General features: G+C 40.1%; 1 protein-coding gene across 1 annotated transcript; it reads right to left on the minus strand.

Moving 5' to 3' along the window:
• Nucleotides 1-3,844: 3,844 nt before the first annotated feature.
• On the minus strand, nucleotides 3,845-19,673 carry ASAH1 (N-acylsphingosine amidohydrolase 1). The gene is made up of 14 exons (XM_054295890.1): nucleotides 19,556-19,673; nucleotides 14,361-14,407; nucleotides 14,077-14,167; nucleotides 12,756-12,842; nucleotides 11,746-11,824; nucleotides 10,776-10,850; nucleotides 9,873-9,918; nucleotides 8,457-8,601; nucleotides 7,422-7,476; nucleotides 7,138-7,219; nucleotides 6,409-6,540; nucleotides 6,049-6,172; nucleotides 5,318-5,374; nucleotides 3,845-4,653 (listed from the first exon to the last, which is right to left on the minus strand). The coding sequence occupies exons 1-14, from the start codon at nucleotides 19,667-19,669 to the stop codon at nucleotides 4,564-4,566; spliced, it is 1,224 nt and encodes a 407-aa protein (XP_054151865.1). The 5' UTR covers nucleotides 19,670-19,673; the 3' UTR covers nucleotides 3,845-4,563.
• Between the last annotated feature and the right edge of the window lie 41 nt (nucleotides 19,674-19,714).

Raw genomic sequence — 19,714 nt, forward strand, 5'->3', positions numbered from 1 at the left:
TTAGATCTACTGTCTCTCAGCATAATTTGAAAATATATGGTAACAGCAGTTCCTGCAGATGAGGAGGCACATTTTAGTTGGGGATTCAGCTGACAGCAAAGGAAGGGTCAGTAGAGGAGCATACTGCAGTTGCTAGATCTTCATAGCCTGCCACTATTGTCTGTCTTCTTGTGCTGTTTTACTTCTCTTTCCTCTGACATTTCCTGACTAGCTCCTGCTCCTTTCACTTTTTTTCCCACTTCCCTGTTTTCTCCTTTCCATCCAGTCACATGTACTTCTTTTTCCCACCTGGTTCTGACAGAAGGCATGAAGGTTCATGGAGCTGGATATGGCTGTCTTAAGAGAACTGTTTCCAGCTCTCAGGGGATGGTGCATGTACACCTCCTGCAGAAATGTATATATAGCATTTTGGAAACTAAGCAGATGCAAATGATATGTAACTACTCAAAGGTTTAAATACTGGTGCAATTCAGATGGTAGGTGTAGCCTGAGAAAAGACTGTCTAATCCACATACCTGAATTGAAGTTCCACTTTAAAAACAAGATGGCAACGCTTTGCTACAACTCAGTGCTTGTGATCTAATCTTTTTTAGTGCAGACAAAAAAAAATTTTTACTGAGATGACCCATTTTCACTGAAATATAAAGAGGAAAAAACTTAGGAATGTTTGTTTTTTTTTTTTTTCTACACTGTGTATCTGCCAAATAGAGAAAACTTAGCAAGTTTAAAAGTCAAGACTAATAGTACAAAACATTAAGCAAAGACTGGAGTTACCTTAAATGCAGAATCTCCAGCATAGGCAGTCTCACTACTGGGATCCTTCTATTGCTCATGTGTAACCCTTGAGCTAGGAGAACAAACTTTGCAAAACAGATTAGACCGAGATTGTCCCATATACAATTAATGTAATTCTGATTCACTGTAGATCAGAAATGTCCTAAGTATAGTGCTTCTTGGTATGTAAACAGGCTAGCTCCTTTTTAATTATTGTCCTCTCCTGTATGGAACTGTGTGGGAGCAGACATAGTTACAAAGGACCTTTAAAATCTTTGATTCTGCCATGTTACAATGGTCTGAAAAACTGGTAGGCAGAACTCAAGGGAAAAACCACATGGTCTGCTTGGTTCTAGATCACAGCCTTTGGCCAACTGGTAGGCTCACTCTTATTTGTCAAAGCCAGCCTCCTACAAAATGCATTATAAATATCTGCAGTTTTCTTCCCAAGGCAAACTGTGGCTTGTGCCAGTTCTTTGATTGAGCATTACTCCTGGCTCATCTTGTTCTTCTGGTCCAAAGGATGAGAGGTTTTTACTGCTCAGAGAGCTTGGGTGTGCCCTTCTCACTAACAGTGCTGGCCCTCCAAAAGCAGAAGAGTTCATCTGATGATCCATGCCATAAGCAGGATCTTGCCATAAGGTGCTGCTGCCAGCCACTGAGGTGAAATCCAGCTTTTTCTTTGCATTTTTCTCCTTGCACCTGTAGCCCAAGGAGCTGCTGTGTGAAAGCAGGACACGAGCTTGTGCTGGGAGGAAGGAGTATTTAATTGTTAGTTGTGGAGCCTTGCCTGAATCTCTCACCTGCTGCTTGTCCATCCACTCTCCATCATGCCTGCTCACTCCACTGAGAATCTTTTATTTACTCTTGCTGCTTTCCTTGCAGGTATTTGCCAGGACATCTATGGGCCCTGCTCTGGAGTTTTGCTTCTAAGCAAAGCCTTGACTTGTAATTGACTCTAAAGCAAATTCACTTGCATGTGTGTCCCAGAACTACTGCTTGATTTTGATTAAGATTCAAATTCCTGCCTTCTCCTGTCCTCATTAACTGCCAAAATTTTGCTTTTTAACATGGGAGATGACATTCTTTTTTCTTCTGAAATGGTATGGGACTTCACTGCATGGTTTCCTAAAACAGTAAAGGTGAAAAATTTTCTTTTCAAACTGACTTTTTATTTTTTTTTTCCATTTAAACAACAGCATCCAAACAGCTTGGTCTCTTCTGCAACACCTTATTTAATTCAGTTTATAGTAAACTGGATTAACTCTTTGCATTTACATAAACAGTAAATCTGCTAGAAGCCAAGACTGAAGGTTGTTTTTCTAGAACTAGGCTATGCAATAATAGTCAAAAATTAAGCATAATTTTCTTGTTGCTCACATATTGACCTTTTTTGCAACAAATTTGTTTTTCACAACTGAATGAGGAAAGCTACATAAATCTCTTACGTAAACTTGAAGAGAAAAATATATATGGATGGTTACTTGACCTGGGAAAAAAACAAACCTAAGGAAAAGTAATCAGACCACTCCCTCAGTGTTTGTGAGGGATCTCAACTATGTGTGCTGCAAATTAATATGAAAAACCACACCCACTGCCATTATATCTTTCTACGTAAAATAAAAGGTAGCTAAACAAAATCCCAACATTGAAGTAGCTGCAAACATTTCTTCAGTGAAATGGTCACTGTGCCTAGAGCAGGAGCAGCAGGGGGAAGGCAATAAACTGATATTAAAAATAGGTATGTCTATCTGTAACAAAAGCAAGTTACACTTGTTGTCTGGCTTGAGAAAACTTTCAGACTTGATAGGTGAAGATTAAATCAATAAACAATCACAATCACTTTTTGTATATTAGGGCAGACACAGTAAGAGTTGTTGGGGGTTTTGCTTTTAAATATCTTTGTTTATTTTAGACAATAGCAGCACAGGCATTCAGGCTCTGGACAGACATCTATGGAATTTAGCTGTCCTTTTGCAATTGTAAAGCAATTTCCAGTGTGGAAATGTGGATTGTCTTGCACAAGGGACATTACTTAACTGTTACTAGTCTACACTGCCTTGTTCTACATATGCTAAAGTGGGACAAGACTAATTAAGCAAGTAAACTGATTTTTAAATTAGGCAGTAATTTGATTATGGACGTTACACAACTTCATGCCACATAAATCCTAACAATCCCCTGGCAGGTTGAGGTGTGCACTCAGAAACAGATGACAGGTTCCTTACAGTACAGACTGTAACATCTGACTTGGTTCAATTGTCTTTTATGAATCAAATGGCCCAGGAGCTGCATTTCACACATGCATTTTTCACTGATTTAAATTGTGTTGTTATATTTGGTTTCAATAGATTCACTATTGGTTTCAACAGATTTCAATATTCATAGTTGAGATTAAAAATGGACCCTGGTAGTACAATCATGCTAACACACTTCTGCTTGCATGCTTCAGTTAAAAAAAGAAATTAGATCTACAACTAGACTGGCCCTTGTTTAATCAGTGGGACATTGATTTCTGTGTGCTCTCAATTTGTCAGTGTTACATCCCCTTAACTGCTTCTGGCTGTGCTACTACAGGCATTGTTCTAAGGCCTAGAGTATCAGTGCTTCATTTTCTTCAACCAGAAGCCATGTTTATTATTCAGCTGCCAAAATTATTTGGTAAATAGCATCCCTGTGTAGAAAACACAGGAGTTGGAACTGTAAGCTAGTCCCAGCAATGCAGCCAGTGGCACAGATAGAATTACTGCCTCTGACATGATCTGCTTCCTAGGATATTAGGGTGCTACTACTTCTCTCTAAACAACTTTCTTTCTTAACTTGAATTGCAGAAAATGGTGTAATCTGACTTGGCTTCTTTTCCCCACCTTCAAAAAAAAACCAACCAAAACAACCCAACTGCCTTATGATAATACTTTTAACTACCAGTTTACAAAATCAGAAGAAATCAGTTTTGCAGACACAGTCTATTTGGAAATGAAAGCACTGTGGTATCTAACATGCATGATGTCTCAGACTGAAGTATGAAATGAGTACACCTTTTGCTTTGGTGACAGAAAGTCAATTTCTTTATTGAATTAGTATTTTTTTGAGACAACAGAAAAATCTGTATTAAAAAACCACATTTGTTAACAGGCCAAGAAAGAGCTTCAGCAAAAGAGTTATAAATCAGCAGCAAGACATTCTTGGCTCAGATCTTGTTTCAGATATTTCCCCAAAACCTTGTTTTTGTGACTATATATGACACTTGATAGGTTATTTTATAAAAGGGCATATCAGACATATCCTCACATTATACCAGAACAATAGCAATTAATTTTAAGTGCTTATGAAAAAATAACAGAATTGTATTGTCCCAGACAGTCTTCTTACACCCAATTCTTTTTGATGCTTGGTAGGTGCCATTATAACTTGTGTTCCTTGGGATTTTAATCTAAATAAACCAAACCAAAAAAACCCAAAAATTAACAAACCCCCAACAAACAACACACCAAGAATACTGCAGGGACTGAAGAGATCTAGAGCTAAGTGCTGAACTCATTTGGCAGAAACAGCTGAAATCACACCAGACCCTTGTGAGGATACATTTCTGGTCAGCAGAACTGCTGGTTACAAAGCAAGAAAGTCTGCTGTGAGACAGGGTCCTTCACTGTTAGCAACACTGCCATTTCTATAGAGCCATTAGATTTCTGAAGAAAGGAGTCAGACTGAGTAATCTCTTCCCAGAAGCATTTTCTCAAGGAGGACACCAATTGGGACAAGCAGCTTCCAGCACGGGGAGGAGCAGGGCTACCAAGGGCTGCAGGGATCTGGGCACTCCCGCAGGTAAGTCTCTGTGTGGCCGTCGTACACCTCCATCAGCGTGGTGCACACCGTCAGCTAATGGGCACAGGGGGGGAGAGGAAAAAAGAAAATCAACCACATTACAGGAATTAGTGAAAAACTCTCTCTGATGCAACTGAACAGTTCTACTAAAACAAGCATTTACCTTCTTCAGTCAGCAACATGCAAGTATGAATTGTCTGTGTTCTCAGTCAAGAATGCTGCTTCTACTTAACACAGGAACTAAACTTCATCATTCAAGAACTCTTAAAAACTATTTCCTTCAGATTTTTTTTCCTAAACGCCAAAATTTCAATTCCAGACTAAAACCTCTTGTGTTGCAAGAGTAATGTGACTCTAGTATGCCTAAATCATGAGGTATATTAACTTGTTTTATGTGAATTACAGAGACATAGATCACACATTAATTCTGGTCAGAAGGGTGCTCAAGATGTCTGCAGAGCAGCTGCTGCCTCAAACCAGGAGCAGCTATTATGAGGAAAGGGCTCAGGCTACTGAGAATTTTAAAGCTGTACAGCCTTTGGAAAATAGCTATTCCAGCAATTACATTTTGCTTTCACAAAGTTATATGAAATTTGTTTTTACACACATATTTTCACCTAAAACCCCCTGAATGTACCAGTGAAGCGTCCTACTTATATGTACAGTAGTTAGTGGTCTACTCCCCACTCTAAACTTCCTGCAAAAATAGAAGCATTACCTTATTGAGCACAGGCTTTGTGGAGAGAACATCATAAATTGCAGGTAGGGAGAGATTCTGAAAGAAAATAATACACTGATATTAAGGGGCATTACCTGTTAATGTAAATGCTGAGAACTAACTTTTTTGCACTTCACTTAAATAACACAATGCAGTTTTAAGAGTACAAGATACCCATAACACTTTGATATCAGAAGAATGTGGGCTGCAAAAATTTGACCAGACCAGATCTTAATAGAGCATGGCACACTTAAGTGTGTTTGCTGCCCCAGAGTGTGTATTTGAATTTCACTGGTAAAACTACCCTAAAAACACCAAAAGTCTTTCTCAAGGTATCCCTGGGTGTACCCTCCTGCATATGCAGCTGCTGGAGATATTTTCAGAAAACCCACCTAGATGAAATGAAAGCCCAAAACAAACCAACCAACCAACCAAACCAAAAAGAATCCCGAAAACCAAATCCCCACTAAAACCACAACTAAAACTCAAACCAAAAAACAATACCCCAAAAAACCCCAAACAAATAAACAAAAACCCCACAAACTTTCCCCATGTAAAGAGGCAGCTTCTTCTAACCCAGAAGCAGAGACAAGTTACCACAAAATCATCAACCACTTGTGTCATTACAGCTGAGCTTGAAAATAACCGGAATGCTCCTGGCTGTGTCAGGTCAGTAGTGCAAGCTGGGAGTTTCAGACCAGCAGGATGTGAGGTATTTGGAGGATGATTACCTCTTGTGTTGTCTGGTTCAGGCATTTCATGGCAGGACCTCTACGATTATCCAGCACCAGTGGAGGCTTCCAGCGATCGTAGTTGGTTTCTACCACATACCATGTGCCCTTCTTGATATCAAGGCTGGAAAAGAGGTCTAAGTTGGTGTTTTGCTTCTCTAAGTATATAGCAAGTACACATATACAATATATACTATATACAGATACATTATATTTTTAGGCTTGCTGTGGTATTTTTCAATGATGTTAAAGAAGTGAGTTCTTCCACAACAGAAGTCACAAGAAAGAGAGCACACAATTATTGGTGCAACTTGTTCTCTTCTGGAAGGCTGAGCCAGGTATCAGGTCAAGCATACTCACTCCCAGATATCCAGAGTGGCTGTCCTGGATCGAGTTATCACACACCCTTCTCCAGAATTTTTTCCTCCCAGAATAAAGTAAGCTGGAGCCAGCAATCTTGTTTTTGCCAGTCTGTCTTTTGCATCCTGGTAACTGCGGGTAAGATAATGTTGGACTATTAAATCCTATAAATGGTTCAAGTACTGAAGAGCAAGTTCCACAGAGCCAGGACAAGTTTGGGTAGTTAAGCCTTTCTTCCCTTTTCACGCACACATAAGGAAACAGGATCATGATAAAGGAACGCATTTAAGCAAAGCTTCTTGTCTCATTTCATACTTAAAGTAAGACTGTTTAGAGGTATTCTCTGCACTTTTTTTACACTTTAAATATGAGTAAAATGATGACATACTGTGTCATATTGAATTGATTTATTGCATACCAGCTTTGTTTCTGCTTACTTCCTACAATGTACTAGTACCTGTTGGATGTGCTTTGATGCAGAATGCTGTTACCCATTTTGATTACCAACAGGCTCATCAGGAAAAAAAGAAGTTTGAGGAAAAATATTTGAGGGATCACGTGTGATGCTTTGCCTCCTGGTCCAGAGTATCAGCAATACCAGAACTATTTAAAGTTAAGGCCACTAGGAAGGTATCTATATCTGGATATTAAGCATACATCTACAGTATTCATGCTCATTGAATGCAAAGCAGACTAAAGAAGCATAATATTTAAAAGGAGAGGGAATACCTTGTAGCATTCTCTAATACAGTTCTTGTAAGAAAGCCCATCCACATACCATCTCTTCTACCAAGAAACCATTCAAAGATTCCTGCAAAATATCAGAATAATTTGTTTTCAGACAGTTCACTCATGCTACTCTAACTTCCACAGCTGGTTTTAAAATAAGCTATGTTTTATCTAACTCATCTGCAATCTTTTCACCATTTGTGTGCCTGTTTATTAAGGTAACTGGTTTGCCCAAGGTCTGGAAAACTTGTGCAGAAATAATGAAAGAAATGAGCATTACTCACCCACATAACCACCATCAAGACTGAAACGCTCATTCATTGTCAGAGTGAACAAGTTCTGAAAAGCATTAAACAAACAAGCCAACCTTCAGCCATTGCCAGCCCACGAGTACCAGTAATAAACAAGAGGCAGCATTGCAATTTAGATGTCAATTGAGCTGCTTGTTAGACTTTTCCCCTTCAAGAAACAGACTGCAAGATCAAGCTCATGTAGAAAAGAACCTAATTTATCAGGGCTTGAATAAGTAGAAATTAGTTTTCTGACCTGGCAGACAATCAGCAAGGCATGCTTTTATGCTGAGCAAGACAAGCCTGTGGCCATTTTTTCCTCTTGGTCTGTGTTATATTGCTGAATTAGCAGTTTTCCTTTCCCTGCTGTATGTCACCTTCTTCTCAGACCTCTGAGTACTATTCTAGTTTGAAGGCAGATTGTTAAGTCCCAGCGCTAAGCACACCCTGCTATATTACTGCTATTTGCATGGGGGCATGCAGCTGCACACGCTGCAGTCCGTGCTAACTGAACACACAATTCAAACTCAAATCTCAGCCTCCTGCAACTAATGTTTCAGACAAAAACTGAATTCAGCTACCCCAGATTTCAGGTGCCTATTAAATGAAAACCCAAGAAAAAAAATCTTAAAATGCAGGACTGCCTTTTCCAAGAAGGATTGGAGAAAGAATTAAATAGCACAAGTGTGCTGTTCCCCCTGTGGGATCACAGCATTAGCTATTAGCCAGCAAGAAACTCTAACCACTTCAGCACTTCGCATTCACTCTTGTTCATATTCAAAATTCAATGCTGTTTTTAAGAACTGTCCAAACAGAAACATTTCATTTAGGCAATCTCCTTTCACAAGGAGGGGTGCAGCATTTTTTTTTTAATCTGTCTTCAAGTAGCTATGCTATGCACCAGAACAACTTAAAGATCATTTACTGGAAAACATCCCAAGGCACAGCATGAAAACAGAAAAATTTAAATATTAAAGGAAAGTCTGAAGCATTTGTAACAAACTGACAAGGCTCCATTCCCATACTTACTGGTTTGACTCCAGACACCATGCCTATGTACCCTGCAAAATTTGTTGACTTGAACACTGTTTTGTTGTTTCTCTGAAAGTCCAAGAGTACCACTAAAGGCTTCAGTTCCCGAGTTAACGTCCAGGAATTATTTTTAACATCCCACCTGCAGGAGACAGTACAGCACTTGAAACTTCCCTCAGTAGTTTTCAAAGCTTCCCTTCACAGCATGCATTCATCCTGTGTATGATGCCTGTCCTCTGATCTAACTCACATCAGCCAAGATCACTGCTCTGTAGTTACCTGAGCAGCACCAGCAAGGAACAACTAAGAAGTCTAAATGCAGAGGCTGGCAGTGAAAAGAACTAAGTTTTGTTTGAACCAGCAGCATATATATTGCTCAGGATTAAACAGCACCACCATCACAGCTGGTTTGTTTTGAACACATAACTTTGTTCTCTACCTGCTGGCAAAGGCAGCTACAGCTCCTGCCTGTGACACCAAACCTCAAATTCTTACTTTTCAAAGGCAGAAGAGAAACCATGTACTATTGGATTTGCTCTACATGAAGGGAAGTACCAATTCTAGTTTGTAAAATTAGCCAGACCAATTTGGAGGCAAAAGGTTGATACAGAGCACTCAGCAGACTGTTAAATTCTCTGGAAATAATCCAGACTCTGGGAGCAGCTTTGAAAGTTTGCGTAATTTTCAGGAAGCATGTTCACAGTATTTCTGGCAAGTCAGAGAAGTCCAACACAAGCTAAACCAAGGGACAGGTGGAGTCACAGTAGACAATGGGTGAGCTTTTAATAGGTAGGTAAGAATTTTAATAAAGATGAGCATTTAAGTTCCAATTGTGCATTGAGCAGCATCAGGATGAATGATGTCACAAACTATACTGGGGTAATAAAAGCAAATGCTGAACTACCTGATCAGGGGCATGAAAGGAGAACTAATGAGTGCTGGGCAACAAACTACAGAGTTTGTGTGGAAATGAAGAATGAGGGGAAGTGTCAGTGGAGCACAGTACAATAACTGGGGGGGAGGAAGCATTAAAGTGCCATGCCCCAATCCAATCTCCGTGTCACTGCACATATTAAAATTGATTCTTCATCCCATCACGTAAACAACAAGATATACTGTGCCTCAGAGATCAGGTTACATGGCCATTCTTTGGTTTGACACAGTTTGAACTGCAGCTGAGAAAATAAGTAGCAAAACACAGCTGTTCCTGATGCATTTGGGGCAGTTTGACATAAGATCAGTAGAACATCCTGATCTTTTAATTTTAGCCTTTTTTTACAACGCACAATGGAGAATTACTTGTCACAGTCTTACAGACATCCAAAGAAGACTCAAAGAATGTATGTAGCTATTTAAAGTTCAACTTGCTTTTTCTTTGAGTTTAAAAAAAAAGTCACAAGTTTAAGTACTTACCCTAGAAAGAGTCCAAAATCCAAGTTTCTGGCATGGTACAGCTTTCCTATACAACAATAAATAATTAAATACAATTTTCCAAACAAATGGACAAATTTCAGCTTAGAAACCCAAGAAATGAGTAAGCAGTCAAATATCTGGGAGAGTGTGCAAAGAAAATAGCATTCTCTTTTCATAACCACAAAGCATTTGCCCTTTTCATAACCACAATATAATGATGGGTTTTTATTGGTCAGAGAAGTGTTTTGCCATAACTGAAATCAAGTCATCTTGCAAACTGCTCTCCATCTCAGCCTCTAATCTTTCCACATTATCTTAACGCAATGGCAACACCTTGAGCTTTCTCTAAAAGTGAGATGTTTGTAAGCCCTCTGAGAATCCCTTAGAAACTTCCTAAGTTGGAACAGGTGCAGACAAGGGCTGCAGAACTAAGCAGGAGAATAAAGAGTCTCTTTTCCCAGAAGAGACTCTCCATTTTCTCTACCAGCATACACGTGCAATATCTAGAAACTAGATGCAAAATCCTGCATGGCACTGAGAAAGTTTCAAGTGTGTTGTGGTGTTTCTTTCCCTTAGAAAAAGAAATACCACCTCTTAAAAAAACCCCAACACTCCAATCACAAAAAACTCATATCCAGCAAAACCAAACCCAAACTATCTTTGAAAGTATTTTTGTCCTTTTTTTTAAACCTAAGACATTTATGAACTTTTATTCCCTTTTCTCAGGAATACCTTTACTTATCAGTCCTTAGGCATTATTATTACCTATTATTAATATACCTGTTATTACCTTTTATTAACAGACCTTATTGGCTGCAGTTGAGGAGGACTGTATTTGCATAACTGAGGGGGACCCTCTTCTACATAAAAGAAAACTGTTAACATGATTTTGGATTGCATTACCTGTTTTATCTTCTGCCACTATTGAAGTACATACAGTAAAAATTTCATAAAAAATGTTAAAAATAACAATTTCCCCTAGAAAATAAAAAAAAGAAACAAAGTTCAATAGTTTGAAACTTGCCATGAACAGAAAAAAATTGTTAGGAAGAAAGCATAGTGCAAATTCATTATTCTGTAATATTTCTGTTAAACATTTCAATTTAAATCTCCTTTGATCTTCAAAATGACTGGTTCAGCAAAATCAAGAGCTTCCTGAAAAGTAAACAGAGGGATCAGAATCCCCTGACTTTCTGCCTCACCATGCACAAAGCTGACAGTCATTGCTACTTCCTCCTCTGAAAAACCCAAAACAAGTTATAAAATTCACTTTAAAGTAGAAAGCTGCTACATGCACCACTACTGCCATGTCAGAGCTGCTGCTAGCAGCAGGGGTAGCGCTCCTGTGTGAGGGAAGCAGGGCAAACAGGCAGTGCTCCTTCCCCGTCTCCGTTCTGGAAGAACTCAGTGCCTGCTCATCTGGAATGGCATTCTTTTGCAGGAGGCACAGAGGGAAGGCAGAAGGACATGGCAAGGGCCACAAGGGAAAGAAAGCTCATCAGGAAACTGAGCCTTGACTTCTCTCTATGTCAGCAGCAGACACAGAGCAGAGTGTAAAACCAATGAGAATACAGGATTCCCTCAAATTCTGGTGCACACAGCTGAGACTTGCTCCACTTCCCAAAACCTAGGAGTGAGAACTTACAGCTCTCCAGAGCAGCCCCAGCCTGATAAAAGGCTTATGTGATTTATTCCATTCTTCTCTAAAACACTGTTCTTGTTTAGGGTGAGGTGTAATTTATTGCTTTAACTACTTAAGCAATGATTTGTTAAAGTCACAGCTAACTGCATATTGGTAAACACATTAATTTTAAATGATTTTAAATGTATTCCTAGCTTTCCACTGTGTTAATCGAGTGTTGGAAACTGTTACCCAAAGGAATCCCAGAGGAATTTGCAATCCCTTGGAGCTCTTCATTGAAAGGATAAGGAAGTGTAGCAGTCAGATGAGCCTGAAAGAAAAGTTTTTTTGTATGATATATGTTTAAATTAACAGTATTTTGTTACTTACAACAAATGTCTCCTCAATAGACACACTTTTCTCCCAGCTATTGAGTGTTTAATTTCTCTGCAACCTGTAGAACTTGAGGATGTTTGCAGAGTACTTGGAAGAGAAGTATACACTTAAGGGAATAAAACTCTTACTTATCAAAACACTGACGTGAGCAATGGACATGAGCTCAGCCTCTCTCTGCAGCAACAGACAGAAAAGTGAAGTAGGACTCGTATATATTAAAGCTCAACTGCAATGGAGCTCAATGCCAGTGTTTATGGGCATCCTTGACTTTCACACATTGGCATGGCAACCTGTAAAAGCTGCATTTATGTCCACTCAGGCACACAGGGATATGCTGTAACTAAAGATGGGGTAGAGATGTGACCTTCGGCTGTCTCTAACCCTACACTGCTTTCTCCTGTTCCATGCCAAAACGTTGCTAATCAGAATCAAATTAATTTTTAAGGTGAGACCTGGTCAAAGTTGTGCCTGTAATCAGACATTTATTACAGTTTTCAAAACCTGATTTTACTCTGCTGTTTAAAAGAAGTGGAACATGATAAAAAATTTCAGTCTGTGTTTTGCTACAGTAACTAAGGCTGTTGCATATTTGTCTAGTGTTACTAATCCAAACTTGAAAAGATCTTAGGAAAAATTAGAGGAGGAAGAGACCTGCATTTTTTTTAATGGTTTCAGTCATTCAGAGTAGACAACAAGGCAAAATTTTAGAGTGACTGTTTGAAATTACATTTTTGTTCTGTTCCTGAAACGGAATTAAGAACTTCTAAATTAATAATTTTGGAAGATCTTAATTGCCAGATTCAGAAGCATTCTAATTCTGTAGTCAGAGCATACAGTAATAAAATAATTAAGCTGAAAATACTTACTATTTTGTTATCCACTATGTCAACAACCTTGCCACTGGGAAAGAAGGTATTTGCTATATCTTTAATATTCTGGACCACAGTCTTCAGCTAAAAAGAGCAAGGATTTTTGTTGAATAGAAGATCTTAAGCATAAGAATTGCTGGAAAACTAACAGAACATTTTGACAGACTTTTGAAAAAAAAAAACAAACCACCTTTGTTGAGAAAAATACATATTTAAATAAAGTGCTAAATGTCACCTTCTTAGTGAGACAAATACCCCCAAGTCCCCACTAGAATCACTCTTCAAGCTTTGTTCAAGTAATTTTCTTGATTAATTCCAATGTGTGCTTCTACCAGAAATAACAAATTACAGGAAAGCCATCCTCATCTTCTGCTCCTTTGAACACATTTTACACTCTGCACTCCTCTATCTTTCAGAATGTTAATTTCAAGCTTTTTGCTTAAGCACTGATGTTACTGAAGACAAAAGCACTCAATAAACTTCTTATGAAAGCACATGCTTTCGATCTGCAACATGTAAATGCCACAAATAAGAGTTCCACTCCATGTGATCAAGCTCCAAAGTACACAGGAGATAAAACTCTTCAGAATTTAAGGCGAAACCTGAAGCTTCCAACGCCTTTTAAAATAAATATCAGCATGTAAGTAGAATTTGTCTGGCTTTCAGAGTGGAAAGTCCAAAGTCAAGGGATAGAGAAAAAAAGCCCTAGCCTTGTTTGAGAAATTAAAAATTACTCAACTCAATTTTCATCCATCTTCACCACAGCTGTTTTGGGCAGTTTGAAATAGGCTCAAATATTAAAAAAAATATTTGTGCTATGTAAACACCAGTGCCACAACCAGCATTCCTGAAAAGGGTAGGAAGCTCTTAATTTCCCCCCTTCCATTTCAACATCTGTCACAGCATTTTGAGAGAAGTAGGGAGGTGCAGAGAGGAAATGCTGCCTCAGTTTCACTTCAGTTTACCAAGGCTGTTCCTTTGGTGTACTGCTCCCTCTCCATTCTGCACCACCTCACCACTAAGGAGATTTGATAAATGGAATGGCACACACTTGTTTATGGCACACTGGTTTTTACACCTCTACATCCCAAACATCAGTGTCTCTACACTTGATGCTGTTACCTTAAGTGTTAAACAGAAAGAAAAAATTACTCAATGTACTATTTTGAACTGGAATCATATTAGAAAAGTCAACAGGAAATATTATCTCTTTCAGATACTTTTAGCACATGTATTCCTTTAAAAACTTATCTCAAAACAAAAGGCTGTGTGCTAGTTTTGTGTCTGCTAAGCTTCAGAGCAGCTCTGCATTTCTCACCTCTGTCTTTTTGTCGCGCATCAAGTCATCCCACCTTCTGCTGGGAGGCAAATCCAGATTTATGACATATGTGGGTATGTTACCTTTGAACCTGAGAGAAAAACACCAGAGATCAAATTTAAAGAAGGCTCTGAAAAAACATTTGACAAAATAGGCGCTTCCCACCTGTAACTAGCATTTTTTAGACCTGCAACAGGGACAAGTTTCAAGAAAAAAACCCTGTTGAGACTTGCAAATCACAACTTCTCTGTAATTTGCTAGACAAGTTGAATCAGATTACTTACGTTGGTCCTGAAGGAGGGTACATTTTACTCCTACACTCTTCTCCATACTGCAAAGACAATGAAACATTTCTATTTAGCTTCTTTGTTAAAACACTATTATTCTAGTAGACTTAGTTTTGAATTAAACCTTTAAGACTAGTCAGTTAATTCAAAGTCTTGGGATTTTGGAAAGAGGAAAATAGAGGAGGAGGGACCAGCAGCGACTTCCCCATGCTGTCTGACAGACCTCTAGACAACTTGTCTAATGTACTCCATGGCCAGCACAAGGGTATGATAAATATACAAATTGTATATATTTTTACTCCACGTGATTTAATGAAGAGCCCTTCAAAAGCATATTCTTTATACAAGTTCAAGAAAGATCTCAGTATGGATCAGTGTGTTCTCTTTCTCCAATTAATAATCCCATTTTATAGTGTCATTCCTAATTATGTTTAGTATTTAGCTGAATGTACAGCTGGAGCAGGGAATGCATAATGAACTTTGGGCAATCCATCAGCTGGTGGAATGAACTGAGGATTCAGTGTGGAGAAGTGCTGCTGAAGTGGGGCCAAACATTACATGGGGTGCAATTCAGGAATGTGACAAAAAAATATACCTTCATTCCTGGGAGTGTGGCAAGTTACAAGTGAAAGTTTGAGAACTATTTCATATGTACTCAAAGTGAATGCAAGGTTGTTTTTCTATCAATTACATAAAGCATGCATATAAATATAATAAACATATGCATATATATGCCACAATTGTAATTCTATGTTCTACCCAGTGACACACAAGCAAATGCCTACTGGCCACCCACACTTGTGCTTCAGGCCAGTTGACACCAGGCCAGGTTTGGTCCCAAAATTATGTGAGAAGTTCAGCAAGCTCCTTAGAGTCTAATATATCTCGCTAAGAAAAAGGAAAGATACATGTGCTGTTCTGGGAGCCCATACAAAAGCTCCCAAAGCACAATTGTTTGGGAGAGAGAACACAAACAAAATATGGAGCAATCCTTCCACCACTACTTCCCTTTCTCCCCACCCTTGATTTCCAGTATTTATTAGGCTGTATTAATTAGATTAGTAGTGTGTCCTTGAAATGCATTCTGGTTCCAGTGAAAACTGTGACAACATCTCCAGCACCTACGTAACTGGGGCAAAGAACTCATGTCAATGTTCTCTTTGGGCTAATCTCATTATCTGTTTTTAATGCATTAATATAGAAAACACAGTGTCGTACACAATGCCACAGACTTGAAACAGCTTAACTTGTTACAACTGGAAACAGCAATTCTAAATTGGGATTGATTTCTCTGTGTTATAATATCATCTCTTTCTACTGTTTCCAGTTGGTGGGAGAAAGCAGGAGATGAATTTTGGGTTTCCAACACTTGAGGTGAAGGTATAGGAGCAGCAGCTTTGTGTTCCTAGATTTCACTGCAGTGCAGTTAACAGCCTTTGCACAGCTGGAACAAGAAGTCAAACACAAAGGGCCATTTAATTTTCAAAGTGAGGAAGCATCAAAACAAGGAGGGTAGGAGGGATATCAGATGACTAGTTAGGCAACAAAAGTCAGAGGTTTTGTGCAAAGCCAGACAAATGCTTAACAGTATTGACGCAACTGTCTTGTGCAATTTTCCATCCTGCAATTCTAAAATCCATCAGAAAGAAGTGACATTACATATACATCCTACTGGAATGGATGTACACATTTGGACCTTCAGGATATATCTCCATCAAAAAATATGTTTCCTTGACAGATAAAGCTTCTAAAAAAAAGTTATCCAAAGTGGATCTGAATTCTGTTGCTCTGTCAGTAGAGCACATGCTCACAGAGGAAACAGCGGCACCTGTGCAAAACTGATTTCAGAGGATTTTAAGCTAAAGGTGCTAAATGTTATGTCACTCCTGGCACCTTCCCCTGATATTTTAATCCTGTGTCTGCACCTATTTTTATCTTCCCAGTGCTTTGCAGCCTAAGCTACAAAAAAAGGTAAGGAATAGAACAGATAAAGGGATAGAGAATAATGTTCCCTCCTTACATGTGGTATTTTTAGATTTCTAACCTATCTATGTATAAAGCAAGGTAAACAAGTCAGTAATTCCTAAAACAACCTGTACATCTTTCAAAACTGATTGAGTTATCTGAAGAAATTAGAGCTAATAATAACTGTTTCTTTATGTTAACTATTACATCATAGAATCACAGAATATCCTGAGTTAGAAGGAACCCACAAAGGATGATCAAGTCCAACTCCTGGCCCTGCAGGGGACAAGTCCAAGAGTCCCATCCTGTCCAAGTGCATCTTGATCCCTGACAGGTGGTGCTCCACCAGCCTCAGTGAAAAACCTTTCCCCAATACCCAATTTAAACCTTCCCTGACACAGCATCAGGCCACTCCCTCAGGTCCTATTGTTGATCAGCAACAAGAAGAGATCAGTGAAGGGATCGGTGTCTGCCCTGTGCTTCCCCTTGTGAGGAGCTGTAGAGTGCAATGAGGTCCCCCCTCAGTCTCTCCTCCAAAGAGAACAAACCAAGTGACTGCAACAGCTCCTGGCACACAGGCAGCAACTTAAAAAGATGTCAAGACAATCAGAAAACTAGAAGTGGGGTGTTTTGTTGTTTTGGTTTTTTTACACAAAGTTCTAACAAGAAATTAAAAAAAAAAGTTATCTTTTGCAACCAGCTAAAGATTATCTGCAAAGCTTTCTGAGAAGGTAAAAAAGAAAAAAAAAAAAAGATACCTAAAGAATTTTCCGGAATCAGCAGAAAATCCATCAAGCACTTTTAAAACCAGAGTGAAATAAGCAGCTATGAAGTTATCACTGTGGTCAGTGGGGCTCTCCTCTCTGCAGAGGCTTGACACTGGAAGAACAACAATAAATGTTGTCCAAGAAAGCCAGGACTGTCCTTCCAGCATGACAGAATTACCTTCAGTTTCCAATGTGACAAGCCAGAGGTCATCCCCTAGAAAAAGCTATTGGCAGCTGGACTCAGACAGCAGATTACCACTATAAATGTGCTTTTCAAACACCCACTGAACCCCCTAAGAGCAATACAGCTACTCTTGAATGGTGATTTAATGCTCCCTTCGTTTTGCTTTTTAAAATGTACTCTTACCAGCAGGTTGCATATCTTGATTATCTTACTTACTGCCAATTTGAAATTGAGATGTATGTAATGACACAAAACCAGACGCGTGACAGCACGGGATCGAAACATTAACAGGAAGATAACGCAGTGGAGGAGAAGTAGAACATGGTATGGGGAAATATGGAAATGAATAGTGGAAGTATCACAGAAGATTTATACTTTGACTGATTGTATAAAAAAGAAAAAGTGGAACAGAAACAAGTAACTTAGCAAGCTGTTGAGATGAATTGGGTGAACTGTAAAAAATATCAAGTAGTAACTGTTATTATTGACTGGAGTACAGAAAATTAATGCATGGTTTAATAACTGCTGAATAAATATTCTGACACCTAGCTTGATTTCATTAATATGAAATAGACTGAATGTAGATTGTCCAGTCTAAGGAATACCAGCACTTCCTTTATTTCTTTATTTTTGAGAGGGACCATCTCTGGCATCCCTTCTTAATATTTATGTATTTTATATTTTTCACCTTCCTATGTAAAAGCAAATAGAAAATTACCTCTTTGAGCTATTAAATATAATTCCAGCTTTTCAGTCAATCTGTTATATTGAGCATCCTTTGGTCTATGAACATTGTGATCTAACACATTTTCCTCTCTGCTCCTCTTCCCTCATGGGATAATGCCAACGCAACATTATTATGCTGCAGGAGTCCCAGTGCTGTTCACCCTTCTGAAGAGAGAGGTTGAGAGTGCTCTTGCCGCAGAAGAAACAGTGACAAGACAACCTAAACTGCAGTTTGGACAAAAAGGTCAGCATGGCTGAGGGAGCCTCAGGGAAGGCTGAAGGGACTGACAGTCTGCCCCTCTGAGATGCAACTCAAGGCAATTTTTCTTCTGTGCTCTTTGTAAATGAGGTGAACCCAGCGGCACTCAGGAAGAATTCTTCAGCATGTGATGCAACCCTGCATCTCAAACAAAAATAAAATATCCAAGCCTAATACCTGGCTGCACAGCAGCACAACCTGGACACACAGCGGATACTGTGCAAGTGCAAGGATGTACCAAGTGAAATCACATGCAAATCAAGCTCTCATGCTACTACTTTGCTGACAGCTGGCACTTTCTCCTACAACCCCACACTCCAGGATACTTTTGGCTAAAATTCTGAAGGCGTTTTAAGCTGGAGATAGCTTATAGCATTAGGAAGTTGCTCTTGGCTGGTAGGATGGGATTGGAAGAAGGGAAGAAGGGGAGAGAGAAAAGCCAAATCCTATGTATTAAAAGACGCTAAGGGAACACTGGCCATCCAGATGTCCATAGTAATTTCCTGCAGCTCTCCCCTTTCACAAAAACCACAATAATTTCCCCAAAATCAATGCAATTTGCTAAAAAAAAAAGACTTGGAGCGAAGTAAAGAATAAAAGAGGTAGTATATTCTTAAAACACTTAAAATAGATTGCAAAAAATATTTTGAAACCCAGAGATATTTAAAACCTGTTCTCTTCATAGAGGACGAATAAATTTAGGAACTTCAAGAGACGAAAGAATGCTTCGCTGCTGCAGGATTACACCAGGAAACAAGAGCAACTGTTTACATGCCCAGGAGATGGAAGCCAGCCTGCTCCAAACGACTATCCCTGCATTCCCAGCTTCCCAATTCTACCAGAAGTTAAATATTTCATTTGTTCAGTTCAAAATGCCCAAACGGCCGACAGAGCAAGAAAGGACGCACCAAGTCCACCTGCTCCACGCTCCTCCCCTCGCTGAGCCACAGCGCACACACTCAGCACATTCACAACCGTGCGCCTTTCCAGCAAGCCCCTCGGAACTTCGCTTCTGGAGATCGCCGCTGCGGTGCAGCAGGGCGACACTGACACTACAGAACCGAGCGCAGCAGCGAGCAAGGGCTCGCACAGCCGCTCCCGCAGGAGCCCTGCCGGGCCCGGGGAGCCCGTGGGAGCAGCGAGGCGCTGCCGCGCACCCACACGCGTGGATCCCGAGCCTCGCCCGGCCTCCCGCCTCGGGAAGGGCGGCGGCCGCATCCCCCCCGCCTGCCCCGGGCCGATCCGCTCCCGCCGGCCCCGCCGACCCCTGGCCGTCCCCCGCCAGGCTCACCGGGTCCGGTGCCCAGGCGGGCTGCGCCAGCACCAGCAGCGCCAGCAGCGCCCGGCCCGCCATGGTCCTGCCCGGCTCCGCTCCGAGCGGCGCTTCCCGGAGCCGCGGCCACATGACAGAGCCCCGCCCGCCGGGGGCGGGAGCGCCGGCACGGCACGG

Source organism: Melozone crissalis, unplaced genomic scaffold (assembly GCF_028551555.1).
Source record: "Melozone crissalis strain CALT ecotype California unplaced genomic scaffold, PUWL_Pcris_2 ptg000006l_1, whole genome shotgun sequence".
Classification (NCBI taxonomy): Eukaryota; Metazoa; Chordata; class Aves; order Passeriformes; family Passerellidae; genus Melozone; species Melozone crissalis.